At 42.0% G+C, this 12,482-nt stretch overlaps 1 protein-coding gene across 1 annotated transcript in view; it reads left to right on the top strand.

Annotated features, from left to right (window-relative positions):
* Positions 1 to 3,329: 3,329 nt before the first annotated feature.
* LOC149314228 (membrane-spanning 4-domains subfamily A member 15-like) overlaps positions 3,330 to 12,482 on the top strand; it is a 38,550-nt gene continuing 29,397 nt past the window's right edge. Inside the window, exons 1-4 of the mRNA XM_089523081.1 lie at positions 3,330 to 3,386; positions 3,866 to 3,985; positions 4,662 to 4,718; positions 9,416 to 9,535. Coding sequence (XP_089379207.1) covers positions 3,330 to 3,386; positions 3,866 to 3,985; positions 4,662 to 4,718; positions 9,416 to 9,535 — 354 coding nt within the window. The remainder of the gene's footprint in view (positions 3,387 to 3,865; positions 3,986 to 4,661; positions 4,719 to 9,415; positions 9,536 to 12,482) is intronic.

The raw sequence follows: 12,482 nt of genomic DNA on the forward strand, positions 1-12,482 counted from the left end.
ACTACTCACACCTTAAGAGCAGCCTATCAGGTTCTACTTGTGGACTCAGTGATAAGATACTAGTTGTAGAGCTTTTTCAGTGGTGTGCCTGTATTTGTGGAACTCTGTTCCAGGGGCCTGCCAACCCTTGGGACAGAGCCCTTTGGCTTGTAAACAGGTTCTAAAAATGCATTGGCATTTATCACACTGAGGTTATTGGAGCTAAGATCAGGGGTGACTGAGGGTTGAACGATGCAAATTGACGTTATACCATGAATGTTTTATCACACCTGGTTGTCCTTTGGTTGCCCTTCCAAATCAAGGGGGAATTGAATCCAAGGCAAGTCACGTGATGTGGATTCAGGCAAAGCGGAGTGAGTGCAAATTGTATTACCACACCGGTGCATACCATGCGGATTCAACGATTCGAATTGGGACCCTTGCGCATGCTCAGTGGGCCTCTGGACGCATCCTGAACCTTTGCACTTCCGGGGTGAAAAAGGGAGCCTGATTCCACTTTCACGTGAATGACAGCTTCACCTTTCTTCCTGCCTTCTATTTTCCCATCCCTGGCAGCCAAATTCAAAGTGGTCCTCCGTGTCAGAGCCCCCATCCATTTCATCCACATCTACATCTTTCCTCTTGTCATTCTCCTCATCTATTTCATCTACATCTCTCCTTCCCTTTGGCCTGTTACAGACAGCCAAAATAAAGCTGCTTCGAGTCACAGTGGAGGTATGGTGTTTGAATGATGCATGCGTCGTAAGAGTCCAGAAGCCACACCAAAGCCACGCTCCAGTCCTTAGGGCTGGAGTGTGGCTTTGGTGCAACTTCTGGACTCTTAGGATGCATGCATCATTGAAACACCATACCTCCACTGTGACTCGAAGCAGCTTTATTTTGGCTGTCTGTAACAGGCCTTAGTAACAGTTGCCTTCTCTTAGGTTGCATCCACACTGGGGAGATAATCTGGTTTAACTCCACTTTAAGTGTCCTGGCTCAGTGCTATGGAATTCTGGGAACTGTAGTGTCCTGAGACATTCAGCCTTCTCTGCCAGAGAGCTCTGGTGGCTCAGCAAACTAATAACTTAAATTATTATTATTAATAATAGTATTTTAAAAATTAATTATCAATATTATTATTATTATTTTAAAATAATAAACTATTATTATTATTTTAAATATTTATTATTATTATTACTATTATTATGGGAGTTGGAGTTTGTTGTGGGGTCCTTGGCTCGAGGCTATGGAATTCTGGGAGTTCCATCTCTCCCTCCAGCCTCCTGTTTCTTTCCCTTCACATCTGTCATCTGGATCTACCCTCCATCCCTAGCCTCATGTGAATATAGGGAATGTCACCTATCTCTAAATGCCCTCTGTTTCATCCAAATGTATCACCCAGCGGCAAAGGTATTGTTATTGTTATTATTATTTTGCAGTGAAATAATTTATTATTATTAATAATAATAAGAAGAATAAATTTCATTCACTGCAAAATAACCAGTGTAGAAACTGCAGTTCTACTTGGAAGAAAATCCTGCCTCCACCTTGGCCCCACTTTGGGGGACATCCTGCCCCCCACCCCCAAAGAGTCCTTTAGAAGCTTTACTAACCCCATTCTCTTTCTTTGCCCCCCTTCTTTTCCCTTTCTCTCTCCCCCCATCTCCCCCCTCCTTGCCAGCATGTCTCCTGTCCACATTAAAACGTGAATGCATTCATTCAGGGGGGAGTATCAGAAGCAAATGGGGCAAAATTGCAGCACGGCATTATGGGAAATTTACAACCCGGGGTTTTTGCGGTGGTGTTCCAGAGCACAAGGAAAGTGTCATTCCACACCAGACCAATACACAGTGAATTTTAAGCGAGCCTCAATGCGAACCCTGTCAACTCACTTATTTAGCGAACTTGAGGAACCAGTAAGGATTCAGTCCAGAAGCACCACAGAAGCGCCATGGGAGGAGCTCCCATTGAAAGGAACCAGGTATGAAAATACATTAACGTTATAACGTGAATTCGCATCGCTCAATTCACAGTCGCCCTGGATCTGGGCTGGTAAACCCTCGCTTGATAAACGTCATTGTATCAATCTGCTTTTAGCCAAGAAGTTGACCTTAAATTTGATTGTTTAAAGGTTGATACCACTGCTGCTATTTAGCTATTTCTCCTAAGTAGTTCAAATACATTTCACAAGAGAGTTGGTTTTGTAAGACACTTTCAGCTGATCTTTTAATGGTTTAGTTTAATTGGCCTGGGATATTTTAATGATTTATCTATAGGGTGTTTTTCTTTTTACTGACCAATAATTTAAAGTGGAGGCTTAGACAGGGCCAGCATAGTACAGTGGCTAGAGTATCAGACTAGGACTCTGGGAGACCAGTGTTTAAATCCCCACTTGGTCCTAGAAACCCACTGGGTTCTTGGGTAAGTCACCTTATCTCTGCCTTAGAGAAAGACAATAGGAAAATCCCTGTAAACAAATCTGACCCAGACAAGACTGTGACAGGTTTGCCTTAAGATTGCCATAAGTTAGAAATGACTTGAAGGCATACAACAGTAGCAGCAGCAGCAGCAATATCAACATGCTTAAAGAAAATAAACTGCAGATGATAGATAAGGGCAGCAGAAGATGGCTAAACTGGGAAGCTCCCGGCTTTGCAAATCAGCCGGCTAAGGTTTGATTCTAGCTGGAAGTTAGTTGGGATCCATCCAGCTGGTAGCAAAAAGCAAGTGATAATATCCAGAAGTATCTTAAATTTGAATTGAAAACAGCAGCAGTAAGTTACATTTTGTAGCAATGTGATAAACTTGTAAATTTAATGTTTTATTCATATATGTAAGCCACCTTAGAAAGACTTGCCTGAAACAGGTGACATAAAAATGTAAAAACAAACCAAAAAGTTCATAAACCACAATGCCAATCGCACCTAATTAGATCCCTCACTAGATCCCTCAGGATTTCTTGCACCTGCTTATTTTCTTGAACGTTCTTGAACTTTCTTGATTGCTTGGCAGCATCAAAGAATTGTGTTCTGTCATTGTACACTACCTGAGAGATCCATGTCAAATTCAGAGAAAGAAAGAACAATTTCAAGTTTCCATGGATGGACTGATTCATTTATCTTCTGTGAACCTATAACATCTCTATTACAGTGGCCAGGTTGCTCAGCATGAACAATCCAGTATTTGTGGTTGTTCCTCAGCCTAGTGTGACAATTAACCACCCAAACCAGATTTTGTTTCCTGGATCCTTCAACCAAACTTCAGGAATTATACAGCACAGTGGCCATCCACTTATGACAGTCAACACAATAAACCAACTGTCTGAACAAACTGGGCCAAGGCAGAACATGCACACAGGAGGACGTCTCATCACTCTTCTGCGAGAGGAGCTCAAGGTGCTTGGGGTAAGTGAGAGATTTGATCTCTGCCTAGTATGTGAAAATAACCAACAAAAAGTAGACAGTAGAAGCCTTGGAGATAAAGAATATATTCAATTGTAATTCATTTATGGATTAGTTTATCCATACAGCATGACTTCTAAATAGTCATAATTCATTTTATGAAAAATCTGGTATTCTGCACCTCCATTTGTGTCTAGTTGCATAAAGTCCAAATCAATGTCTGCACAGATTTAAAACAGAAAAAAGTGAGGTGGGTATTTGCCTACATACCTCAAAGAGAAAGGAGAGTTCTCTCATTGACAAACCCTAGGAAAGCTCTGATTGGCTTACAGAGGGAAGATAATCTAGGTGGTTAGTGTAGCTCTGGTCTTCAAGATATTACCAAATCTTGTCAGGGAAGGACACTAGAAGTCATTGTATGGTACCTCCTCACTTTCTTCCCAGTGTAAGGCTCATCTTGTTTTTCTGTTCTGTTCTTACAGGCCATACAGATTCTGATCGGCTTGGTTCACTTTGGTTTTGGGAGCATCTTGACCTATCTCTGTGGTGTATGCATATCGTACACTATCACTTCTGCATATGTGTACTGGGGTGGAGTTCTAGTAAGTTGTATCATATAATCTAAAATGTATATGCACACTGTAGCAGTAGCTACCTGTTTGCTGTGTAACTGACAAAGAGGGAAAGGCTCTTCTTATGGCTCCAAGAGAGGAAAAATGCCATCACTCAAAAAGGCTCAAGAATATAAAGTTAAATAACAGCTGGGTTTTGTTTGATTTCAATAGCTCTTGAATTTGCAATTGTAATCAGGAATTGTCTAGCTCTTCAGTGTACAAGTTTTATCCAGTTTGAGGGGAGGGTTAGCATTTGGGAGTCATTTTGCTGTTACCTCTTAGCATCTGCTGCTTGAGGCAATCTCCTCACATTTCCTCATTGTAAAGCTTGCTCTTGGTTGCCTGTGTTTTGAAAGTGGACGGGTGGACTATGTATCAAAGCACTTATTGACATTGTCATCATGCTGTACCAGGACACAAAACAACACATTAAAAAAACCAACAACATGAATTTGGTCCTGACCAAATTATCTTGGCCTCTATTGCTTTCATGTTGTAATCCCTGTAGACACCATGCTATTCATAAGTATCCTGTTTTTAACTGGATTTATTTATTTATCAGATTTATATCCCTCCTTTCTCCTAAAATGGGTTTCATGAGTCTTTTCCCTCCTAAACTTGAAGTGAAGTACTAATATTGTTTCTTCTCTTATGTATGACACAGTTCACCACTTCTGGATCTCTCATGGTGGCTGCTGAACATTACAAAACACTCTATCTGGTGAGTTTAATTTGTGTGTATGTGTGTCATTTATTATATTCTCCAGAGCTTGAAAATGTTATAGCTCCCCAGATCCCCTGCCAGGTTGAGCACTGGCTGTGCTGGTTATGGGATTTTTGGAGTTCTAGTCCAAAAAAGTAATGTTTTCAAACTCAGATGCTATAACCAACTCTTCCTTTGAAATTTGAGGACAGTTTACATAAGGCTCACAGAAAGCCTCCCATTTAGACAGGACTGGCCTCTGGGTAACTTCCTAGGGCATCTGAATGTAGTTGCAGCTACCATCTTTATTTCTCCAAGTACAATGTGTTGGAAGTTGCAGTTCTGGTGCAATGTAGGTAAAACACACACACAACCATTGCTTGTCTGTGGAAGTGGCCTGTGTTATTGTTTTTACAAAATATGGTGGAACTGGACTTTCCCACCCTTTGTATCTCAGCAAAATAAATATGGTGGCTGTACCCACCAATGCAAAAGACAAGAGGAAAGGGCTCAGGCAGCAGGGGGTCATTTGCAGCCAGTAGCAGCATTTACCCAATATTTGCTGACTATACCACATGGTGGCACCACCCATGATGCTAATCAAGCAAGATCTCCCATCATAATTCCTCTAGTCGTTTTCTCGATCCTCTCATATAGGTTCTTATTCTGCAAAACAGTTAACGTTTCAGTTCTGAGCATGAGCAAGAACATGAAAGCTCATGGAGTCCCAGCAAAAGAATAAAGAGCAGTGGCAAAGATAAACGTTAACAGTAAGATTTTAAAAAAACCTCTTCTTGAGAATGTACCTAACATAAAAGAAATTCACCTCATGGTGAAGTGTGAATAAGTCTCTCACTTGGAAAGGTTCCCAGTTAGAAACCTGTAGAACATGAGAGAGAAATCTGTTCTTGTCAAGGTAAAATAATTACTTCAAATAACTCCAGATAATGAACACTAAATCTAGAATTTAATACTTGATTCCTCAGGGACTATGAACAAATAACTCACCTTCTCCACTCCTACCTTATTCTGTCAGATTTAGACTCTGGATTACAATGCCAAAGTTCTGCAATCATTTTATAGCACAAGCTCCATATTTGCCAGCATTTCCAACCCCTGAGCTTGGGGCCTACTGATCGCCACAAAGCCAACTTTGTCCAATTTGATCCAAACTTTGCCAAATTTTTGCTAACATTTTGTGGCATTTGCAGCAGAAGATATCCAGCTTCCTAAGTCGTTCCTCATAGGGCTTCATGGTTTCCAGACCCTTCTCATCTGAACATGTTCCAGCTTGTCAACATCCTTTCTAAATCGTGGTGCCCAGGACTGGACGTAGAATTCCAGGTGATGCCTGACCAAAGCAGAATAGTGGCACTATTACTGTCCTTGATGTAGACACTATACTTCTATTGATGCAGTCTAAAATTGCATTTGCCTTTTTAGCTGCTGCATCACATTGTTGACTCAAGTTTAACTTGTGATGGGACCCCTAAATCCCTTTCACATATAGTCTTGTTAAGCCAGATGTCTCTCATCCTTTATCTATGCATTCGTTTTTTCTGCCTAAATGCAGTACCTTACATTTCTCCCTGTTGAAGTTCATTTTGGCATGGTATAGAGCGCCCAAAAGAGGTGCCTCCCTGGCACCTCTCTTTGCTTTGCAGGAGTGCTACAGCAAACAAATTGCGCAGCGCTGCTGCAGAGCAAAAAATGAGTGCCCGGAAGTGGCTCCTTTTTCTGGCACTGCTGCAACGCAGCAAAGTGCCAGAGATGTCGCGATGATGTCGCAGCTGCGCTGCCCCGTTTGGAAGCGGCACAGCTGAGGCATCATCGTTATGTGCCCCGTCTGGTGGGCGCGCTGCAGCTGCGGTGCCCTCATCACATGCAAGGGTTGCTGGGCTTCTGGGCATTCTGACCACCAGGCAACCCTTGCACATGACGAGGGCGCTGCAAAGGCCCATCTGTTCCGGGCCTTTGTTAGTTTTGGCCCGCCTTCCTAATCTATTCAGGCTATCTATTATTATTTTGCATTTTGATCCTCTCCTCTGGGGTATTAGCTAGTCATCCTAATTTGGTGTCATCTGCAACTTGATAAGCATGCCCCCTATTCTTTCATCCAAGGCATTGATAAAGATGCACTGGGCCCAGAACTGGTCACTTTTCTCCAGGATGAAGAGAAGCCATTGCTGAGCATCCTTTGGGTTCAGCTATTGAACCATTACAAATCCACCTAACAGTTGCATTGTCTAGACCACATGTTATTAGCTTGTTTGCAAGAATATCATGGGGGCCTTGTCAAAGGTCTTAGTGAAATCAAGATTTGCTACATCCACAGCATTCCCTTCATCTACCAAGCAGGTACAGAGCATTCGTGCCATATGTGGGCTCGACATACAAGGACTTGACATCACATGGAAAGTGAGCCCCTGTTAAATTAATGGCATGCGCACCTGTGGCTCACAAATGGTGCAGCATGCAGGAGCGTGCCACCATTGAAAACAATGGGACTTGAGATCCTATGGTATTTCTTTTATGGGGGGAGGGTCCAGAATTGACCTCCCACAGAAACCAAGGGCCCACTGCAATTTTATCAAACAAACAGATCAGATTAGTCTGGCATGACCTATTTTTGAGAAACCCATGTTGACGTTTTGTGATTATTTCATTCCCTTCTAAATGTTCACAGACTCTTTGTTTAATGATCTGTTCTAGAATCTTTCCTGGTATTGATGTCAGACTAACTGGACGATAATTGTTGGGATCCTCTCCCCCCCCCCCTTTTTTTTTTTTTTGAAGATGGGGACAACGTTTGCCCTCCTCCAGTCTGCGGGGACTACCCCTGTTCTCCAGTTCTCAAAAATTATTGCCAATGGCTCTGAAATTACATTTGCCAGTTCTTTTAATACCCTTGGATGTAGTTCATCAGGTCCTGGAGATTTATATTCATTTAGATTAACCAGGTATTTCTGTACTATCTCTTTACTTATTCTGTGCTGAATTCCCCCTATTCTGTCCTCTGCTCCAATTTCCCCAGGTTGAGCACCCTTTTCTTTTGTGAGAACACTGAGGCAAAGAAGATGTTGAGTAATTCTGCCTTTTCTCTAGCCTATGTTGGCATTTTACCATCTTCTACAAGCAGTGGCCCTAACATGTCCTTCTTCTTCCTTTTGCTACAGACATACCCCCAAAATCCCTTTTTGTTGTTCTTAATCTCTCTAGGAAGCCTGGGCTCATTCTGTGCTTTAGCTTTTCTGACCATATCTCTACATATGCTAGCTATTTGTTTGAATTCATCTTTAGTGGTTTCCACCTTCTTCCATTGCTTATACACATCCCTTTTAAAGCCTAGCTTATACTTAACCAAGTACTTACCTAAGTAACTTCTCCTGGGACAACCCCTTCCCTCAAACCTGATGGAAGCATCATTCATTTGTGCTCCAGTCTTCAACAAAACAGCCCTTCCTTCATCCATGCAGTTGATGCCTAGAAAAGTAGGGTGAAAAGTGAGTTACAATTGTGGCAATAGTGTCAAAATCATGACTAAGAAGTGTTTGTTAATATGAAACAGTTTTCATGCATTCATTTTTTATGATTGGTTTGCTCCATAATGTCCACAAATAGCCTCTGGGGAGTGTGGGGACAATTTTGCCATAGTATTACCCTGTCCTATTTCAGGCCTAGGAAAAAAAAATTTTTTAAAGCATCATGAAATGTTTTTTTTACTTCCTAGTTTTTAAAGGGGCCTCTTTTCTGGAATATGCTGCCTTGGAGACTGATGGGGTCCTCTTCTTTGGTCGATTTTAAGCAGAGGCTGAATGGCCACCTATTGGTGGGTGGGTGGGTGGGGCAGGCAGTGATTGTGTATTCTTGCATAGCAGGGGGTTGGACCCTTGGGGTCTCTTCCAACTCTGTGATTTTATGAATCTATGATTCTTCTGGGCCTAAAATGTTCCAAAGTGCATAAACATGGCAATGTCATGCACACCTCCCTAGAGGACATTTGGGATGAAAAAATTGTGTGTGTGTGTGTGTGTGTGTGTGTGTGTGTGTGTGAATTTTTGACCCCAAATCTCCTTTAGGTGGTGGTGGGGTGTGTGTACAGCATTATCACGTTTAAGCCTTCAGGCCATTTTAAACCCAGAAGAGGCCTTTTTATAAAACAGGAAGTGAAATTAGTTCCCCATTGTTGACCACTTGGGGCCAGAAAAATGACCCTAGCCAGGGGTTGCATGCAGGCTTCATTCTGCACTTTTCCCAGCCTTGCTTTTAGAGAACAATTTAGGTCCCAGCTAGTTGCTAAACTACCTCACTGTACATTTGTGCTTATACTGGTTAATTAACTCAGTATTCTAGATGAGTTCTGCTAGTTAGTGTGACTATTCTAAAACTTTAAGATGAAAATTAATCATTTAGCAAAATCTTTTCTGGTACAATCTACAGCTATGGCTATTCCAAGAGAAAGGAGGTGCAAAGACTGTATCATTCTCTTTCCTAAAGACTAGGAATGGGCAAATGGTGTTGGACTGCAACTCCCAGCATTCCTCAGCATGGTTTATGCTGGCATGGACTGATGGGAGTTGCATTTAAGCAACACCTAAAGGGCTGCACATCACACTTTCTTGATACAGATTCATGGAGAAAGGGTGCCAATGTCATGATGTTACCCTGTCAGGTCATAATAGCCAGAGTCCTATATGTATGCTTGTTTCTTGCAGGTGAACCTTAGTATATGCATAAATATTGTGAGCAGTCTTGGTGCAACTTCTGGGATAATTCTTTTTCTGATGGATGAAAATCTTTTTTTTAGTTATCACAATAATTTTGTGCTGCAGCGGGTAAGTCTATATTAGCAGTTCTAAATTTTGAACTCATATCCCTATCAGTTAAATGGCTGTGTCTGTGAGATCACTGAATTTTGATATAACGATTTGTGCTGGTTGTCTTATCGTACTCTGTATTACTCCCTCTTTATTTGGTTTGTTGTCGTTGTTGACACACACATTGCCTCTCATTTATTAAATGGTGAAGGGAAACTGCCACTGGGTATGAGGTATCTAAAATGGGATGGAAGGCAAAATAAACGAGATAAGAAGTCTCCATTGTTATGGGAGCCATAAAAGGATTAGATGAAGTTTTATCTTATATGATGGCGCTGGATCCTCACTCACACCTTTATAACTGTAACTCCTCTTGCTTCCAATGCTTAGATGTAGCACGGTTCGCAAAATGAACCACATGCTGAAGCTATGCATTCGGAAAGAATATGGCTTCAATCCCATCCTGTTAATTCACATAAGGGACTCTTTTGATTGGAAGGCATGAATAAATATCAAACTTCGCCTTAGTTCTGAGATAAAAGGTAGCCTTGCCTTGCTTTATGAAGCCTTGGGTGATGTCACTTGTGTCAGGCTCTAGATAACTTCCAGGTTTTCCCCAACTGGCCTGTTAACCAAGTATGGCTGGTGACATCTATGCTGATAGGGTTTTCCTCCAGACTTTAATGGATCTATGCAAGGTCCTGGGCCTCACAACCAGGACTGGGGAGTAGTGTTGATTTTGGGGTTATTCTTTATCTTACTCTGGATTAGGATACTATTTCTTAATCTTACTCCCATTCCTACTCCTGTAAAAACATTTTACTCCTTTACTCCTTAATCCTACTCCTCAACCCTGGGTAAAAGCCCTGGTTGCTTTGCAAGGCTGGTATGTGTGTGTGTAAGTGTCTCTCTTTGCATCCCAGTCCCTTCCCCAATGCAATATAATATTTTTTTTTGGAGGGGGGGGTTGCATGTACAATGTAATAACAGGAATAATAATGGAAGTATAAAATGTAACTAGCTTTTTACTTTATTCTATTGAAAACTAATAAAGAAATTAAAAGAAATAACAGGAATAAGGCGTAACAAATATACTTTCTTAGGCGGGATACAGACGGGCAAAAAGGGGTGTGTTCATGACGTCATGAAGGTAGAGCCTTCAGATGGCCCTTACCTGAATGCCGCCATGAATACGCCGCCCGCACGCCCCAAGCGGGAAGAAGCGGCATTAAAAAGGTGCTGCTTTTCCCCGCTTCTTTTCTGTATGATGCGCAGCTGCGCAGCTCCATCTGTAAGCTGCTGCACCGGTACGCCAGAATTGTTACGCTGCTAATTTAAGTTGCCCATTTAAAAGCTCCGTGTCTGCTACGTCACATAATGAGTTGGGGTCCTGGAACATGCGCAGTTTGCAGTCAGGCTTTAATTGCAGCGTCAGCTGCCATGCAGGTGTGGAAGCTGTAGCACAGCTGCAGTGCATTTTAATGCTCGTAACCCTAACCCTAACCCTAACCCTAGAGCAACATGTACGCATGCTCTGCTAGAATCGGGGAAAGTTTGGAATTTAAAGTGAACCCCTACACACATTCCTGTGCCATTTTCACCTAACAATAAAAAACCCCTAAAACTTTAAATATTTACATATGTACAAGGGAGGTGATGGGGGATGGCAGGGGGACAGCGGTGGCAGCAGCGACAGCTGTGGCTGTGCATTGCAGATTCAGCAAGAGCGCGGGGACCAAAGGAGAGGAGGCATCCATGATGCTGGTGACATTGGCAACGTGCAAGCGGACAAGGATGCCAACACCAGCTGATCACCAGCTGGCAGGAGACCACTATTGTTCTTGGGCAGGGCGAGGGAAAAAGTTTTAAAGGGGCTTGGGCGCTTTAAATGTGCACATAAGCTTTCTGCCGCCAGCTGGCAAAAGAAAAAAAAAGCCCCGTTTTTGGCCGCCCGTGAGGAAGCTGCCTCTCTCTTTGCAGCGTCCTCCGAGGTGGCGGTTTGGAAACTGCGGGTCAGAAACGGCCCCAGGTGAGGCGTCTTCACTGCCCCCCATGTGGAAGCCCCATCACCTGAGCCACGCCCCCGGGGCGGGTGGTCTGAAGGCTCCGTATTCAGCAGAATACACCTCCAAGACGTCTTCCCCTTATTCCTACTCCTACTCCCCAGCCATGCTCACAACATGTTCGGCACCTTAGATAGCTTTTATATCATTTTAAAAATTGTATTTCTATACTAAAACCCAGAACAGTTTCACCACCATAGCAACATGAAAATCACTAGTTACCACTGGGCAGTGATATGTGTACATATATTTTTAAACAACACCCATTAATACTACTGCAATTTTTAAAATATATTCTTTGTGTTTTACAGTTAATATGGCAGTAACATTTATGCTCAACTATGTTAGTACTAATTTCAGTTACTAATGGAATGTGTGTGTGTGTGTGTGTGTGTGCTTATTCCCAGCAATATTATTGCAGTTTTTAAAAGTGTTCTTAAATTTAACCATAAGCAATAAATATTACAAATACTCTTCTTAATTAAAGTGGGCTTTCTGTTTTTGTCATAGTATGAATCATGTTTCTTTGACTCATATTTCTTTGATTGGTAGGGCTTAAGATGGGAAAGGCTGAGATCCACTACAACCTATAGAACAGTCACAATGACTGAAAATACAAGCATGTTTTAACTTGTTTCCATTTTAGATTATCATTTGTGCAACTGAATTGTCTAATATATTATCCATGAGCAAAGGACAGAATCATTACAAACCTGGTGAATTAACTGTTTGTGCTATCAAAATGTGGTTCTGGTATTGTTTTTCTGAACCACAGAAGCTACCAAAGTATTTAGCAATAAATTATCTTGGTGAGAGTTCAGTCGTACTGAGACCAGGATGGCTTTTTCAAAAAGCGGGCTTGCTGCTGCTATTGTTAATAACCCGCAGGAGGTATTTTTTCC

This window comes from Sceloporus occidentalis, unplaced genomic scaffold, assembly GCF_023333645.1.
Source record: "Sceloporus occidentalis isolate IW3139 unplaced genomic scaffold, rSceOcc1.0.p SCAF_4, whole genome shotgun sequence".
Lineage (NCBI taxonomy): Eukaryota > Metazoa > Chordata > Lepidosauria > Squamata > Phrynosomatidae > Sceloporus > Sceloporus occidentalis.